Source organism: Temnothorax curvispinosus, unplaced genomic scaffold, assembly GCF_003070985.1.
Source record: "Temnothorax curvispinosus isolate PA1 unplaced genomic scaffold, ASM307098v1 QBEX01015524.1, whole genome shotgun sequence".
NCBI lineage: Eukaryota > Metazoa > Arthropoda > Insecta > Hymenoptera > Formicidae > Temnothorax > Temnothorax curvispinosus.
In genome coordinates this window covers 443,483-468,260 of record NW_020225304.1, presented here as the reverse complement: position 1 = coordinate 468,260, position 24,778 = coordinate 443,483, and the positions used below count along the sequence as shown (strand labels likewise).

Below are 24,778 nucleotides of genomic sequence, written 5' to 3'. Positions count from 1 at the left end.
ACGTAAAGGAATTTTAATTTACATTGATAATTGTCTAATTAGATATTAAACTATAAAGAAAAAAATAAATGTCTATATTATAAAGAAATAGCTATATGTAGGTGTATTTTGTTTGAATTTTAAAAAGATTTTTAAAACATATTATCTGTGTTTCATTTTTAAAGCAATTTATAAATTTTGAATATCTCTTAAAACCTTTATTTTATTATTATTTTTGGATGATAAATATATATCTTATCCCTACAATAAAACATGGTAAAATTAATTTAAAAAAAAACAGCTTTTTCCCTCTTTCTCTTGCTAAATCTGTAATTAGATGACTAATTATATTTTGTTTTTAATTTTAGATAAGCGGACCATCAGGAAGGATTTTTGCCACGATTTCATAAACATATTACCGAATAACTCAAGAAGCTTTATATGTAAAACACGATATTAAATATAATGTACTAAAGAACTTGTGCATTGTGGATATAAAAGATAGTATAACATTTTGTCCTTGTTTTACGCGATGTCTTCTGATAACATTTATATTATGCTTAAGTAAGATAGTTGCTATCTTTAAAATATAATATTGTTGCGTGGGATAAGGAGGTGGAGAAGACGCTTGCTTGTTTGTCATTATTAAATTTGGACCGACATATTTGTTGTAATAATTCTTGCTCTATATTTGTTCAGGAAAAACGCAAACGATCTTAACTGTTTTTGAAATCTTTACATACAATTAAGTTGCATTTTACACATACTTTGAAGTGCTACTTACATGTTGTACTTGTATTATAACGCGTACGACACTGTACTCTTATAGCGTGTTTTATAAACATTTTGATTATGGGATATCTTTGTGGATGCGCTTTCGTAAAATTTTATAATATATTTGACGTACCTCGTATCGTGTAATGATTTCAAGCGATGTCTGCGAAACTTAAAAATACAATAATGCTATCTTAACGCATGTTTACAAAGGAAGACATATACATAATATCTAAATAGAAAATTTTATATGCGAATATAATATTTAGGACAACACACATTATGGAAAGTAGCAAAATATATACTTTTCTATTTAAATAATTCCAATAATTGTTTGATAACTTATTACATTTGTTTCTCTTATTATAAAAAGTTACTGTACATGTTATCAATTATGTTTACACATGTATTGTATATTATTACAAGTTATAATAATGTGATTTAAAAAGTTTGTTTCCTTAACAATGAAAATATACATCTGTGCATTATCTGAATCTTAGTGCGCACGTTTATTTATTTTTCCTATAAATTGTATTAACACATCGGTTTGTACTATGCAAAAGGATACACTTTACACGAACAAACAATAAACAAATAGCGAACGTGCAAAATTCCATTACACACATGTTTAAAATTTTCCTTGATATTTTTTTGTGTAATATGTGAAAGATAAAATATTTTCTAAGTTTTATTTTATTTATTTACAATAAAAAACAATTTTATTTAATAGTTTAAATATCTAAATACGTTTTTATCTTATTTAGTGTAATATTAAATAATATTACACTTATAATTGTTATACAATGTTTAATATTTATTTTAATAAAAAAAGGTTGCGTTTTATTTTAATAAATAGTTGATAATATAGTAATAATAATTATTTCCGCTATTGCCGTTATTTATATAATATAAGTATACAAATATAATCATACATACATATACATCTTACATGCTTATTTACACAATGTTTTCAACATTTTGATTAATTTATTTGCGTAACCGTAGATCTTAATATAGTGCTAATAGGTCGTATAGAACTACTAACAACGAAAATAGTACGGAAGCATTAAGAAAATAGCAATCATGATGACAAATTAATAATGTATACATGAATTTGTCAATTTTTACACTTTGTAAATAAGTTAAAATTTATAATCAATAAATTAAAATTTATAATCAGTAAATTATAATTCATAATAAATAAATTATAATTATTTCTGTTTATGAAACACTATCAAGCAAAAATATCACTTTAATATTATACATATAATGAAATTTTGATATCTGAATTTGATATATCAAATCTATTACGAATTCAATTGTTATTATCAGATATTATTAAGTGCGAGAGAATAATTTTACACATTCTTATCTAGACAAATCGCATATATCACAGTTAGTATTTAACATTTGCTACGCTATGATAAAATAAATCAAAATTATATTTCTTAACACGTAATTTGACACAGAAAAGTTTCTTGAGGTTTTTTTATGCGTAACGCTTTAAAATTGTGATTATACAAATTCTCAAGCCTTTTTTCAAGATCGTTGATAAAATACAACATCTCGTGAATGAAGAAACAAATAAATATACTTGTAAATTTTATATACGAAAAAAGGTACCCAAATACAGTTCAATTGACACACGTGTATGTAATATATCAAATAATCAATTAAGTTATCTTCGTATATACGCATGAAGTACACATAAAGGGCACAGCGCACAATTTCAATGGTGCTAGGATATATAAACGCACGTTTATCAAATAACAAACCGATGCTGGCGAGGGCAATTAAGTTGTTCGCCACTGCAAATATAATCCAAGGATCGTCTAAATTCTAAAAAAAGAATCAAAGTAAATTAATAATAATAACCTAATGTGCTTAATTCAGACACCTCCAATCATCATGAACATAATTAATTAATTTTTACACAAGTAATTATTTCAATAAAAATATATTTGCATTTCTCAAAACTTTCCACGTTGTAATTGAATACAGTATAAGTACAACCAAATATAATAGTGTAATTGAAACTTAATTATCATAATGTAATTGTAACTTTGCAAAAAATTTATTTAAACATCTTTTATAAGTATTTTAAAGCATGACAGCATAGAAAACATATAAAGCTATCAAAAGATTAATAAATTTTTGTAAAAAATATCAATAATACATATATACATATGTATATATTAAAAAAATATTATTATATACATTTTATAATATATATTTTTTGCTATTACATTTATTATATTACATTATTATAATTACATTAAAAGAAAAAAAAAGAAAATGAAAAACATATTAAAAAAATATAAAAAAATTATTTCAACTGTTTTATATATTTTTCTTGCGTTTTATAATTCTATGTGTTATATGCTTTTTATACATACATTCCTACAGTTTTAATTTACTACAGATAAAAATCTTCTATTTGATAAGATACAGTCCTATGCTTTTTACTTTTTTGTATTCTTACAGTTTTTATCTACTACAGATAAAAATATCCTATATTTGATAAGATGCATTCCTATCCTTTTTACTTTTTTGCATGCGCTTACAATTTTTATCTACTATAGATAAAAGCCTCGTGTAGTATTACCTTTGATAAGAATACTATTTTGGTACAACTTAAAAACATTGTTAGGGACAATTTGCAGCAAATTATCTCTTTGATAATGAAACGATATGTACATAATAATAAAGTTTTTGTTACAGTAGTCTATAAACAATACGGTTTTATTTCGTTTTTACAAATCTGCATGACTTATTGTTTTACATATTTATATTTTAAAGTTTTAATATAAATAAATATATGATTGATTCGTCGCAGATCAAACAAGGAATCGTTTAACCAATGTAAAATTGAAAATGTTAAAATTTTAATTTACGAAAAAATATTAGAAAATTATTCCAAAAAATATACCTACGAATTTAATTGTCGGACATTATTATTAAGAAATTTAATAACTAATTTTAATATTTATTATGCTTAATATAATCTGGAATAATATTAATTATATAAAAAATTTAACAGCAAATGAATTATGTTATAAAAACTCACCTCATGATATTGTGGTTTGTATAGTTTATAATGATTGAAAAGGGCCATCAGAAACTGCACACTTATGTATATTTTTTGCCATTTTGGTATAAGAGGATCGTATACGGCTCTGGGTTTCACCTGGGACAAAGAAGTGATCGATATCTTTCATGAAAAAATTTAAAATAAATTGAATTTTTGTTTTAATTCTTATTAATTTAAAATTATTTATAAATAATATAAAAAAACGCATTTATATATTGTTACTATACATTTACTATACACCTTTGATCATCTTACCTTTATTTTAAATTCATCTAAACCCAAACGTGGTGCACCTGGAAACCAGCTAGGACCTTTCCAGTAAACGGCAAACTTATCAGCCCATGTACTCATACTTTTACTTTTCTTAATTAAATCCTTCAAGTAAAATATCTATAACATTACAGAAAACAATATGTTTAAGAATAATTTAAATTGTCACACTTATGTATAAAATTACTTTTATTTTATTATTATCGTGCACAAACTTTCGAATATTTCTTAATTCTGCTTCCTTCAGTTTTTTCTGTTTATCAATAAATTGCAGAAATTGACATATTTAAAGTATCTAACAACACTTTAAATTCCATTACAATTAATATATGAATACTAACTCATTTTTTTTGATCATTTATTGAGGGCGTGTAATAATTTATTATACTTATCAAGAGACACGGTAGTGTGTCAAGTACATAAATTTTACCTGCAGATAGAACGCGTTAAATGATTCGATATTAACTACTAGTCCATAAACTATTTCTTCTCTTTGTTCTTCCTCTTGAAATGTACCGAACAATCTATCCCATACAATAAATACACCACCGTAATTCTTATCCAAGCAATAAAGATTGCAGCCTGTAAATGTAAAAAATGCGTATATAAGTCGCAAAAAGAAGTATTATATATTTAATTTACCATGATGAACACGATGATGTTTAGGCGTATTAAAAATCAACTCGAGTGGTCCAAGATTACCAATGACTGTTGTATGTATCCACAATTGATATATTAAATTGAATTGATTATGGACCATAAAGTGCGATGGAGGTATAAAAAAGGCAAGCGGTAAATAAATTACCTGCAAAAAATATTTGAATCAAAATATATACAATAAATTTTATTTTTAAATCTTTTATAGTTATAATTTAAAAACATCTTTTATTTTTAATTTATTTTAATTGGTTTTTAAAGATATAAAATACCGAAAATTAAAATTATTAATATTTTCCTTCATAATAAATTTTTTGTACTGAAGAAATTTTAGAGAAATGATACTTACAAAGTTGCACCAATGTTGTAGAATGGATTGTCGCAGACCAACCGCGAAATTAAATTCCTCGCTGCTGTGATGCACTTGATGGTAGGCCCATAAAAAGTGAACTTCTGTAAGCAGATCAATTAACATCTTAAATTAAAGGAGAAGAGAGAGAGACGGCTGTGTCAAATGCTGAGGAATGCTTGGATAGGAATTTAACCATGATTACTGCGATGAGCCCAATAGTAACAAAAGTCCACGGCAATGAAGGTAATATACCATGTCCATAGCGAGTTCCAGGGTAAAGTGTATCCTCTGCCAAACCTCTCATAAATGGCAATGTATACAAAATATTCGGCACCACGAGAAAAAATTCTGTGAAACCGATAATGACTTTTCGTCTAAATTTGTCAAACAAACAAAAATGTATAAGTACAATACACACATTTTAGATTCATACTTTACATGTTTATTATCTTTATCCTTATTTATTTTTTATATCTTTATATAAATATCTTATCTTTGTTATATACTTATTATATTTTTTATAACTACTGAATTTAAAGTCTTCTTTTTGTTTTTTCTTCATGCAATCCCCTTTATATTTGTTTTTTTTAATACTCTTTTAGATAAAAGACATAATTAAATAAAATCAAATAACTGAATTGTGTTCGTGAACGCATCTGATCTGAAGCAAAATATAGCAAACTGATGTTATTTATCGCTATTTTGACATCAAAATATCGGCAGACATCATTTCAAAATTAAAATAACGACAAATAATGTCAGCTTGCTATCTTGATAGTAAAGGATAAGTCGTAATTTACTCTTACCGGACAGTTTCAATGAGCATCCAGTGTGATAATGATGTCACTTGATCGTTTAAACGGAATCTTTTCTTCCTCAATATTAATTGCTCCAGAATCAACAGCAGAAAAAACGGTATCCATATCTATAAATATCAGAGATTGTGTGTATGCAGAAAGTTAAGTTTTGCTCGTAGTTTCATGTATTAGTGCTACATTCGAATGAGGTCTCGACAAGAATAGCGCGCACATATGACTTGTTAACGATTCATGTAGCTTGCCGCGTTCGTACACAAGTAACAGGCCAGCTGCGCATTCAAATTACTGGACTTCCTCGATGCATTTGACATCGTTTATGCTACTTTGGAATAAACTGTATCAAGTAGATTTTTCAAAGAAGAATTTTGTAGATGCTGTTCGTGCGGAATGCTAATGGACTGAATGCCAATCGAAGTTTGGATAATTCACACTGTAGTACAGGAAAGCATTACCATCTTATTAAATTACTATTATTACATTAAATAAGTAAAGTTAAAATAGCAAAATTCAATAAAACTTTAATAAAAATTACTCAAAATTGAAATTATTCTTGAGATTGTTTCTAAAAATTTATTTATTTTAGTGTAAATTTAAACTTCAACGCTTTTGTTCTAAATATTCATTAAATTTATATTCATTTCGTGATCGTATAAAGATATTATAAAGCAATACATAATTCTTCTTTAAATCAGTATACCTACATAATATTGTTAGTCTCTTCTACATTATCAATTTGAATTATAGTACACGTTTAATAAAATATAATTAATAGCATTCAAAATAATTAAAATTTCTCATATTGAAAACGTTACCTGTTGTTGATAGTCTGGCACTTCGTGCAAAAACTCAAAAGTCGTTTCCTTTGGGCTGACAATATACCAAAGTTTTCCGAAGTGTTTTGGAAAATAATCGACGATTTCAGCGAGTGAACTTAATATTATGCTCATCTTGTACACTCGTAAATACGCACAAATCACCAAACCGTAAAAATATGTTGTAAATTTTTCAGGAGCGTTTCAGGTGTACAACCAAACCTCTCAGACGATATACGGCATTAGTTTAATCGCTTGCGCCGCGCGAGTATGTGTTTATATAAGTTCGAGCTAGAACAACGCACGTGACAAATCAGTTATCTTGAAGGCGCGATACGTGTACGTAAACCCGCGAATTCAAAATTATTCATTAATGTATACCGATTAAGATAACGCTCACCACATGTTCGAGCTTATATTATTATTTATAATTCAACGGATTCAGCCTGACGTATCGACATAAAATACATGTCTGATAAAAAGCAAAAATTAATGATAATACTTTTATCGATAATTTCATACAGTCCTTTTTTACATTCATAATTTATTACAAAACTCACTAAATAAGAATTATTTCTAGAATTATATGATAAGATATATATAAACTTTCAAGAAATACTTAAACTTTATAAAATTATTTTTTTAATTTACAAATATAAAACATTTCAAACATTAACAAACAAATTTTAGAAAAGTATATACACTGAGAAAAAAAATTTGTTAATTCTAAAAAATATTTAGTCCGATACGAGCAACTAAACATGTTAATTATTAGTTAACTAAACATTAGTTGTTTCAACAATTATTAAGTTGCACTAAAAAAGGTATAACGCATTCATGTCAACCTTTAAAATTTTTTAATCAAGAATTAATTAATTTAACTAAAGTTTAGTTAAACTACCTAAAATATTTAGTTGCTCGTATATCGGACTAAATCTTTTTTGGGATTAACAAATTTCTTTTCTTAGTGTAAAACTATCTAAAAAAAGTTTATGCTTATTTTAGTTATTTTGACATGTTCATAGAGTTTTTTCGTTAAAAGAAAAAGCACTATTATATAAACAAAAAATATTAATAAATAGATTGATTAAATACAATTATAAATTTTTTAAAAAACTTACTTTCTTAATAAGTATTTGGTATCAATTAAGCAACATAATGATTTGATTAAATTAACATATTAACTGCATAATTACCGTATATTGACAGCACATTGACATATGTACATAAATATGTACATAAATAGAGGCATCGTTATAGATAACGATAGTTAAAGACGAAAAATCTTTAGCTACAGAACACACAGTTGCGAAGAGGAGTCGTCTTCGTGTACTCATATCCAAATCAATTTTCGTAGAACGCACTTTTCGCTAGATTTACGATACCGAGATACGCAGACACAAGAGATCTACAATCAAGTATGTTAAAGGTTCATGTAACAACTGCATAATCAACGCGTCCCCCCCCCTCCACATGGTACTCAACGATAAGAGATTTTGCGGAATGTCTGTTTTCATGTACGCTCAATGACATTAGACTCGATTCTTTTCACATTTATTTCGCGAAATAGAACTAGATTCGTTCAGATATATTTCGAATGATTAAAAATACCAAATTAAAGTTTGAAATGTTTGAAGTGTCCGACTGGAAGACTTAAAGAAGTAGTTAGAAATAATCAAATATATGTTCAATTAAATAAAAAATAATCACAATCCAGTATCTTCAATAAAACTTATTATTAGTAAGTTTCTAGGATGCATAAAGATAATCTTGATTCGGATTTATTCGTACTGATCATGCAATTCTTATAGCATGAATTTTAATGCGTAAACGTGCTAGGCATAAACTGTTATCTGAGCGTGTTGTGGCAGTGACATCATTGCTTCGGTAGTAGCACAATCGAATCGCAAGTTATCAAAGCCTAAATAAAACTAATAATTTGGAAGACAAAAGTTTCGATTTTTAGAAGTTTCTAATATAAATTTATGGATAAAATTTATAGAAATTTAAATAAAATGTTTATTTATTTTTTTAATTAATATCTGTTTTAAAGTAAATTTTTAAAAATTTGCTTAAATACTTATTTTAATGATGTTCCTGTTGTTAAAGAAAAATTGGCACGTACTAAAGAGCTTTATTTCAAATAACTTAAATAATTAACAAAAATTAATGACATTAATAACAAGTATATAGGGGGATAAAAGTACTAATTAATAATAATTTTAATAACGGCATAATCAGCAGAAAAGACATAAAAAAGTATTATAAGCTTTAAAATGTGTTACATTTAAGCACGAGTTTATTAGAGCAATTGCACGTGGTCGACTCTGCGTACAATACGCATGCGTACAGAAGCAGTAGGAGGCATATATGGGTCGACAACTTTGGAATCATTTGGTGTTTGGGCTTACTAATCTAAGCATGTGAAAATTGTAAGTAAACTTGTATTCATATAAACGTCCATATTGAGTGTTTATACATTAATAATTTATTGAAGTAAAGATTGCAGAGGTAAGAAAATTGAATTTATGTCTTATTAATGAGATAATTAATATATAAATCTCTTGACTCTCTCTCTGTTTAAAGATAAAAGGAAAAGGAATAAGGAAATTATACATGTGCTAATCTTGTTGTAACTCACATTTAATTATATTTTATATTTACAATTTATAATAATTTTTCCTAGATTCAAATTAATAATAAAAGTTTGCTTATTATAGAAATAAAGATGAAAATAAATCAAAAGTTTTTTAACTCATCGAGAAGAAAAAATTAGCAATTATTAAAAAAAAGAAACAAAATTTGAACTAAGTAGTTACGAGAGAGTTCCTTGAACAAAAAACTCTTTTCTATGATTTAAAAATATATGAAATAGATAGTGATATATATGATAATAACAAAACAAATAAAAACAGAAAACAAAATTAATGGATTAAAAGTATTTAGATATGTTTCATATTTTAAATTATATATACTTTAGTCTTCATTAATTTTTTAGATAACACAAAAGCAACGAACAGATGATGATTGTCATAAAAATGAAAATAATTTGGATTCTGTAGAACACAAGAAAATCGTTGATAAAATTAAAAGAAGCTGATTACAAATCTTACAAATATTTAAAGAAAATGATAAGAAATTCTTTAATGCATTAGACTATACTGTTTGGAGCATCAGACTATGGCTGCATTTGAGGAGCGTGCTATTAGCGCTATTGCATCTATCTTTATTGCTGATTAATAGGTGCAAAACAAGGATAGAATAAGAAAATAGCGCTAATCGCTTCTCGAATGCAGCTAAATAAGAAGATGATAATTTTTCTAAACGATAAACAATGGATAAAATATTTCTAGTAATTTAGAAGTACACATTTTTTTATAAAATTAATTTTAGAGCTGTATTTCTTCTGTTTATTGTTTATTTTTACCAATATTATTAAATTTCTAGGTTTCTAGTAACAACGGCAATTTTCAGCTAGAAGATATTGGAAGGCAATTCTGAAAAGAAGATCACTATTGCTGAAAACATTGTAAAAAGAAAAACAAATGAATAAGTAAGTTTTCAATAATTTACTTTTTCTTGAATTGACAATAAAATGATAACTGTATATTATATTTAATTTGTAGATTAACTATTATTATTAAACATGTTGTAGAAACCTCCCATGCAGAACAGAATTCATTAGTATCATCCAATACGAAGTAGATATGAAGTAGAAGAGAGTACAAGTGAGTTTTAACTTCTATTTTTGATCATTTATTAAATTTTATTTTATTTTATTTTTTAAATAATTCTACTTTAATTTCATAAGATTAATATTTAATAATATGGTACAGTTATATGTGGAGGGGTAAAAGCCATAGGTGCAAGTCAATTTTTTTTAAGATATTGACTCGTGTGCATAGATGCAATCTGTACAATATATAAATTGCATCTATGCACACGAGTCAATATTTAAAATTTGACTTACACCACTATGACTTTTGTCCCTCCATATAATAGATTTGTCTGATACATTTAAACTAAAAAGCTGGATTGAGAATCATAGTAAGCATACATATAAATTAAAAAGATTTGAAAAAGAATGAAGATTTTTAAAATCATTGTCCAGTTTTAATCAAACTTTATTTTTTATTTGTTTTATATGGCAGCTTAAATAAGTAAATGAGCTGTGTTTTATTAAAGTTTCTCTCTCTCTCTCTCTCTCTCTCTCTCTCTCTCTCTCTCTTTCAGTATACCTACATAAAATATATTCAACATACAAATTTCATTTTCAATATATTTATTCCTAGCATTACCAGGAATAAATTTCGTGAAACATTTTTATTAATTAAAATTTATCTGCTTAAAACTCTTAAAAGACGTGATATTTTAGGTATACGTACCGAAATGTATTTTCATAAAACTTATCAACTGTAGGATCTTATTCTTTTTTCCAGGAAAAACCTTTATTTTCGATTATTAACATCTATAATTGTAGAAAATGTATTATATTAAATTAATTTTTTTAGATGCTGGATTTCTACGATCTCAACAAAAAGCATCAAATAATTACGATGAGAACTATACTACTCACTTGTATATTGAAGATATCGAAATAATAGCTACAGTAAAAAATGACTTCAAGAATAGTATTATTCAAACTGTTTACTAACTTATATTAAAACATGCAATTAATAAAAATCACAGAATATATTTCTCTCTCTTGGATGCGTACATAATTTATGTAATATAGTTGTCTAAAAAAAATAAAAGCTAAAAAGAATTTTCGAAGAATGTAATTTAAAAATAATTCTGGAAATATATGGTAACTACTATCTACTAAGAAATTAAACAGCTTTTAAAAACATATAATTGAGAAAAGTAAGAAATTAAAGTAACAATAACATATTAAAATGACAAAAAATAGATATAAAAAGACACGATAGATTTATAAAATAAGGAAGATAAATAAAAAACTAACAGTAGAATCAAATTTTATTCCACGCGTTAAACTTCATGTCTCAGAAACTTAAAATTTTCACAAAGAATAAAAAGAGCTCAATTATATGTATGTACCTTTGAAAAAATTAAAGAAATATAAACTATATATATAGATGAACAAAATGCAAAGAAAAAGGAATGACATAACAAACTTGAGTTTCGACTAAAACAAGCGGCATCTAAAACGGAAATGGAAAAATTAAAAAGTAAGATGAGGAAGTCTAAGAAAAACAAGAAACACGAAATAGCCAACAATAGAATTAAGATTTTGAGAGAAAATATGGATAACACGTAAGTAATGACGATTAGGGATGAGTAGGTGCAAGATCATTCCGGGGTTAATGATCACGTATCTAAACAAATGTATATAAACAATATAATACCTAATGCAATTTGTTTATATCTTAAAATACATTGTAATAAATCTTCGTCATTATCTTAATTAATATGTAATAATTACAGAATAATTCGTTCCCGACGCGGGGAAAACGAAGTAAACCGCAAAGGTCGTACTTTAAATGTCTTCAGTTTGGTGACCCGCAGGTGTTTGCGTGGTAACAAGCACAGCTACCACTTTGCTGTGTACACGACGCCGTACGGACGTGCCATAACGGACAACCCGTTGGCTCGGCTCGGATCTTGAGGTGTCGCTTTCTGATGATCTATTTTTACCGAAAGGCGTCCCAAGCCAGTCGGCAAGCAGGCGCTGTATAGACGACAGTTTGGGCGCTATTATAAAGCGCCGTGTGTGCCGGCCGTGTTTGTAATTCATTGCATATAAGTTGCGGACCCCGCCTGATTGGGCTCGACCATCTCGGATCGGGTCTTCATGGTGAAGAGAAGGGCACGAGGCGGGTTCTCTCGATAGTACCAGTCTATAGAGCCGTGGAGAAGGCATCGAGAGAGGCCTCCGCCACCACGGAAGTGACACTTCTCTCGCCAACACGGTCGATGCCGTTCCGGAAGATATACCCGTTCACGTATGTAGGTGAAGCGATCGTTATCGTTATACGAACCGATATACCGCGTTCGGGCAATGACCTTTCTTTCGGGGAGAGATCATTTTGCATGCTACTAGAGTCGCGAGGTACCCGATGGAGATCCGTGACGATTCGCACGGCAGTTTGCTCGATATAAAAATAAGTTCCATTTCTCTCTCTCGCTTTTCTCGTTACTCCCTTTTCTCATCTCTGTTCTATCAATGAACCGGCCCGTAGTCGTTCGCCCCTGAGCGTTGCAGCAGCGGTGGCGGCGGTAGCAGCGGCGGTGACTCCTTCTGGTACGCTGACTCTCGTATTTGAACGGCCGGTGCGTGCCAGGGAGCGTTTTGCAAGATGCGAGATTCGCCTGCCGCGACGAGGGAGCCCTCGTCGTCGAGTTCAGGCGGACTCTGACCACCTTCGGCAAAGTGTGTAGGCCGGGGTGTCGCGCATTACGTAAAGCCGTGAGAAAAATAAATCGCGGGTAACGAAGGAAAACAAAGTGTAGGCGAAGAAGGGAGACGACCCACTTTCTGTGTGCGTGCACGTCGCGATGAGGAGAGCATCGTTTGATAAGTAAAATCTCTATTTGCAATGTCTCTGTCAACCTGGGAGAGAATGGGGACGAGAGAGGGAGGAAGAGAGAGAGTGCGAGTTATCCAAATCATGGTTTTTTCTTCTTTCTCTTCTTTCGTCTTTTTTTTTTTATAAATTTATCACCGTTATCGTTTGCAAAAGAGGATTTCCCCGAGAGAGTGATATCAGAAATGTGTCTATCAATGTGGCTATTTTTCCATGGTTGATGAATGCTAAGTTAATCGTGACATGTTTTCCAATTGCGGTAACTGTACAGGGGAAATTTTAGTGACAGCAGTATGTTATGAAATGTCGGAAGAGAGAGTAAGACAGAGAGAGAGAGAGGGAGAGAAAGAGAGCGCGTCATCGCAAACTTTTAAATAAATAGAAAAAATGTGCATTTTGACAAAATTATGGAGTAATAATCGAAGTTGACAGTTAGGAGTTATTCTAAAGACTCGTGTTTATAAATTCGATATCGAAATAACTTAGCTGTTTATAATCTACTCGGTGGTTGGAAAAAGTAAAGATACTATTTTAAAAAACAATTAACACAATTTTTAATTTGTCTCGGAATATTTTATATGATAATTAATGCATTTTCTTCGAGACTTACGTGTTTTTCCTTTCCAATCGCTTTGTCAATTAAACGCTTGCGAATTGTTATCCAAATTAAGTTATCAATGGTCGAAGTTTGATCCGTTAAAACTTTCTCGAAATTTCAGTACCGCGAACAGCCTGACCGGCTTCGAAGAAACTCTCAAACTTCTACCAAACAATCTATTTAAAGCGAAGTATCGATTGCGTTGTGAGAATTGAACCGCGCCATATTATTTTTCCAGACAAATTAACAGGAGGCAATACACATATACGTTAATATTAATGTAAATCTTATTAAATTAGTATTAAAATATGTATACATATATGTATACATACATGTGTATCGCAAAATTTTGCTAATTGCTTATTAAACATAATTATACAAAGTTTGCATCCGGACTGGAGAATAAAAGACTAATTATTTATCTATCATAAATATAATATTGTATTATTGTGGATTGTTGTCGGGTTTTTTATACGCAATACGATGCCGATCGCGTGCGCGGCAAGGGCGACTGCTTTCGAACTGTTACTGCGTATTACGTTACAACAGATAAATTTAGCGTTTCTTTTACACAGAGCTCGTTGTACCACTGCCAATACCGCGACGCGGAATTAATTGGCTGCTTGGAAGGTAACCAATTCTCGTAGTCAAAAAAGCTTTGCCGAGCTCTACGGCATGTCGGCCCGGGCAGATCCTTATGTTTCTCTCTTTCTCTCTCTCTCTCTCTCTCTCTTACATATCTTGTACAATTGATCAGATATCGCGATGTCGAAAATTTAAGATCGGGTGAACACGATGTTTCTGCACACTGAACGTACTGACGTTGCTAAATATATTTCTGCTGCTTGGAACAAGAAAACAATGTAAACATTCGCAAATTTAGAATCAAGAATTGAAGGTGCAATTTTAATGAATTTGTACGATTTCTGATTTTAAATCTCATTTAGAATAGGTGATTAATTATTTCCGACAAAAAGAAAAATAGCGATCGTAATTTTATAATTTTTTGACATACATTACTGAAATGAAAAAATTATCGCGTTTGCCTTCTTACAAGTGTCAAAAGATATTTTTATTTTCATTATTTAATAATAGTACTAAATATTCCAATTAATATTTTATTTTTTATTCAAAAATAGCACTGTTTTAACAATTTTTAATTGAAAGAAAATTATGTAGTTAGAAACTTTATTATCGCAATTTTTCAGGCCAATAGTGTATAGTAGTAATACTATTGCGAGATAAATCCGGCAATAATTAACTAATATTAATGTATTGTCGAAAATCAGATAATTATTTTACGTTTAACGTAATTACAAAATATAAAATTTTATTGGTATCACAACAAATTTAATTTTCTTTTGTTTTTTTAAGAAGTTAATTGACAATAAATTTTTATAATAAGTTAACTTACAATTAGTGACATAACAAAAGTCAAATTTTCAATTTAAAATAATTTAAAGTTTTCAAATAAAATTTAAGATATTTATAATGAAATTTACATTTAATATTTTCTTATCTAAAATAATCTTATAAAAAATCATCACTCTTCTACACACGAAGTTACAAAAGTTTCTCTTTATCTGTACAGTTTTCGTTATACTTTATGTTTGTACGGTCATCGCGAAATCTCGTAGAGTTTGCGTAAATGGAGGATCCGCATCGCATTGCAAACGTTTCAAATGTCCGCAGACACGTTACGGCAAACGCCAAGCGCAACGTTCTGAGCAACACCTCGTATGGGCTCACGTGCTCCAAGGATGCGGAGTACAAGTGCAGCGTGAAATACAGCGGATCCCTACAGGAGAAGAATTATCTGCAGCGTAGCGTATCGGCAGACAATGTTGTAATACGTTCGCGCGGTTACAAGCCGTCTGACAGACACGATCCGGTTAAAAGGAACTTCCTCGAGAATCTCACTTCAAAAATATTGCACTTCGGCATGGTGAGTGGAGTCGTTTTAACTTGCAAAACTTTGGAGGATTCGTTGAAAAAAGAAACACGTTCAAGCTTGACGTTTTTGAAGCTTTACACCACTTTAGAAGTCACAATTCGTACGTGACCAATCTATTATTCATCCTGAGGCCGGTATTCATAGTCGATTCTTATATTTATTTATATTTACCATCTTAAGATGTCATCAGCCAATTACAGAGCCGTATTAGCATCTTAAGACATTATTTAAGACGGTCTTGAAATAGGAACCGACTATGAATACCGGCCTTAGACTAAGGTCTACAATCAGTCGTATGTCGGGAGTCGGAACGTAGCCGATGGTCCAATGAGCAAATTTATTTTTCGAAAACGAATTTTCTTTATTGGACCACCTTCATTGGACTCCGACATACGACTAATTGTATTCTAAACTAGGTCTAATACTTTCATTTATAAATTGAACAAGTTTAAAACCGATTTTCTTAAGTCTTAAGACATGATACTTGATTAAATAGAGGAAAGTACCCGATTATGAGATACCATATCTATTTTGTGTGATTTCCGGAAGTCTATGGGCAGAATTGAAAAATATAGTAGGTCTAAGTAGGTCATTTTAAAGAGAATTTAATAAGCTTTAAGATGCTGATTGTAAAATTTAATTTAAATATTAATTTTGCTGAAAATTAGAAAAATGTGAAAAATGAGCTTTCGGCAAAATCGCAAAAGTGTGCTCCTAATATGAGAGACCCCGGGAAATCGCTAATAAAGTGCAAAATACATAATATTGCAATTAAAAAACTTTATTTAAAGTTTTTGAAAGACAAATGTAATGGTGAAGCATATTTGCAACAATCGTAAACCTACTTATACTCAATATTGTACCTAATCTTCCCCCTCCACCCTTCCCTCTCAAATTAAGGTCAGCACAGTCTTATAAATTCGTATAAACCTTCCCTTAACGTTAATATAGTATTTTCTCTTCTTTTATTACTATACAATAACTTTCATACTTCAGCAACCCAGGAGTACCCTGAGTATCTCATGTTACGAGCACCATGCCTTGCGGTTTCACGATCACCAAATCTAATCTCTACAATTGAGCAACTCAACATATCCCGTATTTTCCTATTAATACGACCTTACTCTATCGCTGCATGCAGAACTTATTGCCAAATATTTATTAATTATATAATAAACATTTAAAGACTCATATCCATGACACTTGACAACATCCAATTTCACAATTTCTTTCTCTGCAACGACTACACGCACGATCAAACAATGAATTTTTCACTAAATAGGTTTTACCCCAAAGGCAATAAGTTCATGGTGGAACCAACAGATTAGGGCCTATTAGTTTAGCAGAAACCTCGCTGTCGCATATTAAGAACCTATCTCATAATAGGGGACTTTCCTCTATATTTATTTTTAGAACTGTAAACTAATTTTCTTATAAGACAAATTTTACTTAAAAATGATTATTTCAACATTCTAAACGTTATCATTTATAATTATTTATAATTCAAGGTTATTGACTTCTCGGTCATTTTTGTTAAAAAAATAATTGAGTACAAATTCATCAGAAAATTCAAGGCCAAAGAGAAAAATTATAATTTTAGAATTTTTCACACATATGGTTTCGTTGGTTCTATTTCATCGATATAAATGCGTAACAATTACTGTTTTACTTGCAGGAAGGGGGCGAAAGTACACCGATTAATTTGCAAAAGCTACTTACTCCAGCATCAGACTCTCAAGAGCTATTACAATCAAAAAATAGTACGTGCCTTTTGATATAATTAACAACAGAATTAACTTTTACAATAACAAATATTTTAAGGAATTTTCTTTGGATGGATTAAATATGATATATAATGTCTGAAGTATCTAGAAGAAATAGATACACATTTATTGAGATTAAGACAACGTTCAAAATTCATTTTCAGAGAAAATGTTTGCGTCCTCGTATTTTTACGCACCGACGCATCCTACGGTCGAGGATCAAGTCGAGCTTGCACGTCGAATTTCGCATTCGCTCAGCGATGTGAAAAATGTGAAAAGCAAAGGACAGTCCATGTACGTGAATAGAAAAAAGCGATCTGTTAAATGGATCCACGACGGCAATGGTATGCATTAAAATTTTTCATATAATTTATTTCTACATTAAAACTGTCGCATTATGTAAAAATTTGTCGCGTTCTCGTTCGAAGAATTTTGTGTTTACATTATCAAAAACATACACAATTTGCACGATATAATAGATAGTATTTCGCAGGTGTCGAGGACGAAGAAGAAACCACGACGATTCACAAGGTAAAGGCATAGTGTGCATCGTTGAATTTTCTGCATGTATCTACACACACACATCTACTGTAAAATAAAATTTCTTCTAATAGGAAAAACTACCCCTCAAATGCGTGATGAATCCATGCGGGAAAGTGCTGGACATTCACGGCATTCAGGCGTTAGGTGAAGAAGTCAATATCGCATCGGTACCGAAAAATCCTGAAAAGCTCTTTGATATCGTCCGCGATTTGAACAATCAAAAAGGACGCGGTAAGTGTCGTGCATTTAACTAACGTGAACTAATTGTAATATCAAAATTATGTATGTTAAGATTACATAAAATATATAACATTACATAATATTTTATGTAATATAAATATAATAATATAATAATATAATATAATATAACAATATGTGATAAAACACTTGTTTTCTTTGAGAAATATCTTCAACTATATAAATACAGAATTATTGCTCTATATATATATACATATATATATATAATATGCATATAACATAGCGTTGCCAAAACAATTTACAGGTGCTGAGATATTTGCGAAACGTAGGAAAAGATCGGAAAAGTGGGTGGTGGACCAAGAACAACCACAGACACCCAATACGCCTGTCACACCGAAGACGCCAACATATCCAGAAAAATTAGTAAGTAGTAAAATTTCTTATTGTATATATATTGTAACAATTTATTCACCCGTAGAATAATAAATTTCTATTTTATTTTATAAATTTAAATTCTTATAATAGTATCTGCATTAAAAAGCTTAAAATAAATAAATAGAATAATATATTTTTCAATTTCAAGGAAGTTCATAATATTTTATTCTGTAAAAGCTGGAATAAATTTTCGTAATTTTTAAAAGTAATGATATTTTGCATTATAAAAAGTAAACAATTGTGATTTCAGGAAATTAATGGTAACGCAAAGTTCATGACGCCTTCGCTGACACCGCGTACGCCAGTTTCGAGCATTGACAAATCATTTTATAATCCTTTTACAGTGGATATCTCCCTTGACAACGCGAATATCCCGATAACAGGTGCGTAAACACAATTCAATGATGGACAGAATAATAATCTCAAATGCAAGGTGATCTCACTTGGCAGATTTAACCAACGGCGTTGGCAAACGGCGAGGCCTGTTTTATCTATTCTCTCCAAAATGTTTTAAAATTACGAGCGAATATCAATGTCAACAAAGTCTTTCGAAAGCCGAGGTCGGAATTTATTACACGATGTCGCTTGACATTAGATCTGTTTTTTATTGCTGCATTGCTGAACTAGTGCACACTAGTGCAGTAAAAGTTAGAGTGAAACAAAATATACTTGTCCCACTCTAACTTATTGCACTAGTTCAGCAGTGCAGCAATAAAAAACAGACCTATTATGTATGTACTTACATAACGTCAATATTTATTTTTTTCTCAAGAAAAATCATGTTATTTTACAGTGCAGAGAATACGCTAGAGATTTTCTGAGACTGGTATAATCATGTACTTAGAACTTTTTAGTTATATTTTTCTTCACATTTTTTTCAAGAATCTTGATTTCTTACAGTGTCTTACATTTTATATCTTATTTTTTCAATTTCGAAATTTTATTGTTTTTTAATAAATATAATACATATAATACAAAATAAAAATACATAATATATAAAAAAAGCTATAATAACATAATATATATAAATACAATAATTATTATAATAAAAACAAAGAAATAAATACGATTTAATCGTATAAATAAAATAGAAGAATTTTTTAAAAAGTTTTATCCTCTTTTTTCTATCAGACTTATATGAGCGAAGAAGTGTTCTAGAATTTCGAGGTACTTGACACGTCTCCGAAATAGAGATCAATGTTGGATCGGATACTTAGAGAACTCGAGTTGAACGATCTTTAACGTTCTAATTGGCAATCGTTATCGATGTTATTTAATCGACGGAAAGCGCGCGCGCGCGCTTGACACTTCTGCGATATATCTAAGATAAACAAAAAACCGTATCTTTCGATGTCGATCGTGCTTTTTGTCATGTTTGATGAATACAGATACAGAGATTAAGTGCATTTCAAGGTAAACATATAATCTCACGATAAAATAACACATTAAAGCATTTTTGTTGCCAAGCATATACAACATTAAAGATATTTAGATAACGCAATTAAAGTATTTGTGCTAAAACAGACATAGGGGAAGCCCGGGCAGCGCCAGCGCGGATGTGTTAAAGTTTGGCAAAAAAAAGACATACAAGAGCAATCAATTGTTCTTTTGCATTGCCATGACATCGGCGACCGGTCGCTCCTTCTTCCTGCTAGAGACTCACAGCGCTATCTAATATAGATGAGCGAAAAAAAAAGCAAGGAAGGCGTTCGTTTTGCCCGGGCTTTCCCCTATAATAAATTATAAGAGAACAGATTTATAAAAATTTGAAATCTTACATTTCTTTTTACACAAATATTAGAGATCCGATCTATAATATTATGTATATAAAGTAATTAAACTGTAATTAAATACAAGTTTTATTTTTACATTTTATTTTGACATTTTTTTCTTTTATACCATTTTTTAAATCTTTTCAAGTATATGTATATAGTTTCCTCTAATTCTTCGGAAAAACACTTTAGGTATGCTTAATCCTGTAACAAAGCTTTTTCCAGTTGCTATGCTCCGCTGTATCAATTTCGATTTGCGAGTTGCAGACAGGCACTGTAACGCTAATCGATGCGGCCATTCGAACGAGATAAAAAAGATTTACCTGCGGGAAATTGCGGTGGGCACAGATTCCGATTTTCCTTCCGATCATTCACGGTCGCCCATCGTCGAGAAATCTCGTCGTACCGTTTTCGAATCTACTAACAATCGGCGCACTAACATGGCCAATAATTACGCTGTCGCAAGTAACAATAATAGATATATTAACAACAATTATCAGTCGCCGAGAAAATCTGACGTTCGTAATGCGCGGAGCTACAATGGCAGAGGCACGAGAATTCAACAGCGTTACGATAACAAGTACGATAACGTAATTGACAACAAGATCGAGAATAAGCAACAGAGCGACAGACAGATGCAGAATGACAATGAGGAAAACGGATACACTCCTGTGCCAGTGAAGCAACTGATACAAGAATTCGAGAAAACCTGTAGACCGGTTCTGCAATACAAGCAGATCAGTCCAAGGATCATTCCAATCGTACAGCAGTGTCCGTTGGATAATGGCATAGCGCGTTTCTTCGAGACGAAAAATTCTATCAAGTATAACAACGAGGAGGAGAGATACGCACGGTGAGAATGATGGATTCTTCGGTTTTAATAAATAATAATGTACCAAAAAGCCTTTTATATTTTATTTTAGTGTTTCTTAACGATAACGTAATTATTCAAATCATTCTCCGATGATTGACGTAAATGGTGGAGGAAGTTTGAGTTGTTTGTTTGATGTCGCGCTATGTGTACTTTTTTAGCAATGCATATTTTAATCTGCTATTTCAATTGCAAATGTGATAGACACAAGATGTCATTCGTGATATTGTTATTCATAACAGTCCGTAGTTCAACAAAGTTCGATAAAGTATGTTTATCTTTCGTTTATATTTTTACTAGCAATTGCAGTCACATGTAGATGTAGTATATCTCTCTTTAGATAGAGGAGATCAAAGTTTCGCGAAATCAAATCGAGAATCCATTTTAATCCAATTATATAGCACACGCGGAAACTACGAAGGATCCGCGAAACTGCAGTCCCAATGTAACAGCCGATTGTACGACACACGTGGAAGCTACGAAAGGAAACTACAGTGCAACGATCAATTATGCAGTGCACACGAGAGCTACGAAGGATCAGCGAAACTACAGTCCCGATGCAACGGCTACGTTTCCACTGACGAAAGCGAATATACGACGGATGACACTGACTCCGAAGATTATCAGAACGAGGCGGGATCTATAGATCGCGGAAATTCCGCGCCGTCCGCCCTATTGAACTGTTGCGACAGCAGCGAGTACTCGATCGCGTTCGAGGACGAGTACTCGGGTACTCGACGTCATTCGACCACCTCGCAGGAATTGGAGGCCCTTTATGCCAACGGCACGAGATTCGTCAACACCGAGGCCGAGATGCCTCCCGAGGCGAAGTCGCTGATGCTCTCGATGGTCGCCTCGCAGGAGAACATACTCGAGACTAAGAAACATCTGCGTAGCACACCGGTTTTGGATAATCTTTTAGGCACCACCACGCCAGAATGCAAACTCGTTGATGTTAATCCGGAATTAGGCAAGTTAATACGCATGCGCTTTTGTAGTTCTGATGTCATCGCTTTCGCACACTAAACGTACAAAAACGATCTCTAACGCATATGTTCCTAATCCTTATACATATACATATAGCAAATGGATTAATGAAAATTAATTATACTATTAAATTATATACGAAAAACGAAATTTTTCCCATGTTATGTAAAGATAAAAAATTATAAAAGTACAAAAATACAAAAAAAAATCTTTTCTAAAATACAATAATTTCTTACAAGGTACTATATAAAAACCATATTTCTTTTTAAGTTTTAATTTAAAATAGATCTCTCTCTTAATGAGATTAATTTTTCTTATGCGGTAATTAAGAATTTATATTAATATAATTCACTATTTGCAATATCAAATACATGGTGTCTGTATTTTTTTGTAACAATAAAAACACGGTAATAGGCGTATTGTCTATATTATATAAAAAATTGAGTTCATGAGATGTATGCATATATTAAAATTATATATTAATTAGTAATATTTAATAATTTTTCTATCATATGTTTATATTTACAGATTTATATTTAATGTTTTAAAATTTTCAGGAAACAAACTGTACGAGAATAACAATTATACTGGACCGAAATTGGCCAGCCTTCACAATCTGACAAATTACAACACAGCGCCGCGTGGATGGGATCAATCATTCACAGTCTATCGACCTATTAAATTCGAAAAACCGCAAGAGATCATGTACTCTGATTTTTAAGCACACTATAATAAATGGTTATAATTATAATCTTTTTACGTATCGGTAAGTGTTTCACAAAGTTATTTTTGTCGTAAAAAAAGACATTAATTATTCTATTTTTTAAAAGACATTAATTATTCATATCTCACATCAGCTCATCTGTTTCTTCCTATCTTCCTCTCCTTTTCTCCCCTAGCTCTCTCTCTCTCTCTCTCTCTCCTTCCCTCCCTCTCTCTATTTTTTTTGGCTAATACAAAGACAATGTGTATGTCTACATATATTAATAAAAAATAAATTAATTAAATTGGCAATATGACTTTGTCTTTGTAAATATAATTTATTCAAAATAACTTGTGGTTTATTTTTTTATATAACATCACCATCTGTATTTTCATCTGTATTTCACCGATATATTTAGGTATTAGAAGAAAGTTCCCTATTATGAGATATCGAGTTTATTTTGTGTGATTGCCGGAAGTCTATGGGCAGAATTTAAAAATGTAATGAATTTAATGAATGTAATGAATTTAATAAATGCAATAAGTTCATGGTGGAACCAATAGATGGGTCCTATTAGTTTTTAGCAGTAACCTCGCTACCTCATATTAGGAGCCTATCAGATCATAATAAGAGACTCTCCTCTATTAATAATAAAAAAGTATAATTAAAATAAGACTTTAATATTTCTTTAATTAAACAAAATTGTATTAAATTAAACAAATTGTATTTCTAGGTCTGAAAGATCAATCTAATTTCGCCGAGATATCAACGGAAGAATTATTGGCATACGTTTTCCGCACTGTTGCGTTCATTTTCACCAGCATCATGATTTAAACCAACGGCCTACAGATCACTCAAATATCTTCACCGTAAATAAACGTATCGCGATATGATTGCGCTACGTGCGACATGTTTGAAGTTTTGCTTTGATGTACTTCTACCTCTTTTATCCCTCATTGAGAATATTTAACGTTGTTCATGCTTTGACAGTGTTATACTGCATTTTACTTTATTATATATTATGCAAATAAATATGTTGTTTTCCTAATTTCCACCGTGATTTATTCGCCATTTTTATTCATTTCTGTGCACTTTCGGATTTCATACGCGTATTTTACATGCGTATAGAACTTGATTTATTCTCGATAATAAATATGCGATAAAATTATAAACAACAATTGAATTTATACAGAGACGTTACTGACGTTAGATACGACTGTGATGTGTTCTGAAATCAATCTCTTTTGATATTATAACTTTATTGAATCGCGATCCATCCATCCATATCTAAAAAAGGCACGTAAAGTCGATACTCAAATCTATGGAAGTTTATTGTTGTCGCTTTTCCGCGATGTCGATTAGTTCTCTCGCTGCGCTTACTTCATGAGTAACTGTCATCGTATATTTTGACAGTTGTGTGTAATGTTAAAACTAAATAGCGCGCGCAAAGCGCGCGTCTGTAATGTCCAATATTTTAAATTTTATGCTAAAGCTATGTATTGCTATTCAAAATATGAAGCAGCCGTAATTGTATAAAATTGTTCACATTAATGAATTATTATTTAATATAAAATTAAAATCTGAACAATTTCTTCTTAATACAAGATAAAAATTAATTTTACTTATATAAAGACAAAAATTTTGTAAAGGATATCT

At 30.5% G+C, this 24,778-nt stretch overlaps 3 protein-coding genes and 1 long non-coding RNA gene across 6 annotated transcripts in view; 3 read left to right on the top strand and 1 right to left on the bottom strand.

The window, feature by feature from the left end:
- The window catches only part of LOC112465790 (ankyrin-2-like), a 31,348-nt gene extending 29,976 nt beyond the window's left edge, over positions 1-1,372 (top strand). For both annotated transcript variants that reach the window (XM_025033516.1, XM_025033517.1), the window contains exon 28: positions 348-1,372. The gene's annotated coding sequence lies outside the window, so the exon portion shown is untranslated. The remainder of the gene's footprint in view (positions 1-347) is intronic.
- Positions 1,373-1,980: 608 nt separating this feature from the next.
- Positions 1,981-15,222, bottom strand: LOC112465786 (alkylglycerol monooxygenase-like). Of its 2 annotated transcripts, none has more exons than XM_025033512.1 (10): positions 13,909-15,222; positions 6,754-7,044; positions 5,930-6,048; positions 5,317-5,471; positions 5,121-5,224; positions 4,757-4,919; positions 4,545-4,696; positions 4,100-4,234; positions 3,821-3,940; positions 1,981-2,592 (listed from the first exon to the last, which is right to left on the bottom strand). In XM_025033512.1, exons 2-10 carry the CDS (start codon positions 6,886-6,888, stop codon positions 2,293-2,295), a joined length of 1,383 nt encoding a protein of 460 aa, XP_024889280.1. In that variant the 5' UTR covers positions 6,889-7,044; positions 13,909-15,222; the 3' UTR covers positions 1,981-2,292. The 2 variants fall into 2 exon arrangements, with proteins under 2 accessions (XP_024889280.1, XP_024889279.1); XM_025033511.1 differs by lacking the exon at positions 13,909-15,222 and adding an exon at positions 7,950-7,986.
- Positions 8,857-11,448, top strand: LOC112465788. The gene is made up of 5 exons (XR_003042064.1): positions 8,857-9,264; positions 9,752-10,116; positions 10,201-10,306; positions 10,409-10,481; positions 11,265-11,448. It is a non-coding gene; the product is annotated as an uncharacterized LOC112465788 (long non-coding RNA).
- LOC112465787 lies at positions 11,854-23,182 on the top strand. Its single transcript, XM_025033513.1, has 12 exons — positions 11,854-12,716; positions 15,589-15,841; positions 17,526-17,610; positions 17,778-17,957; positions 18,107-18,144; positions 18,228-18,387; positions 18,659-18,777; positions 19,040-19,176; positions 20,383-20,391; positions 20,833-21,414; positions 21,834-22,402; positions 22,977-23,182. Exons 1-12 carry the CDS (start codon positions 12,688-12,690, stop codon positions 23,138-23,140), a joined length of 2,325 nt encoding a protein of 774 aa, XP_024889281.1. The 5' UTR covers positions 11,854-12,687; the 3' UTR covers positions 23,141-23,182.
- Positions 23,183-24,778: the final 1,596 nt, after the last annotated feature.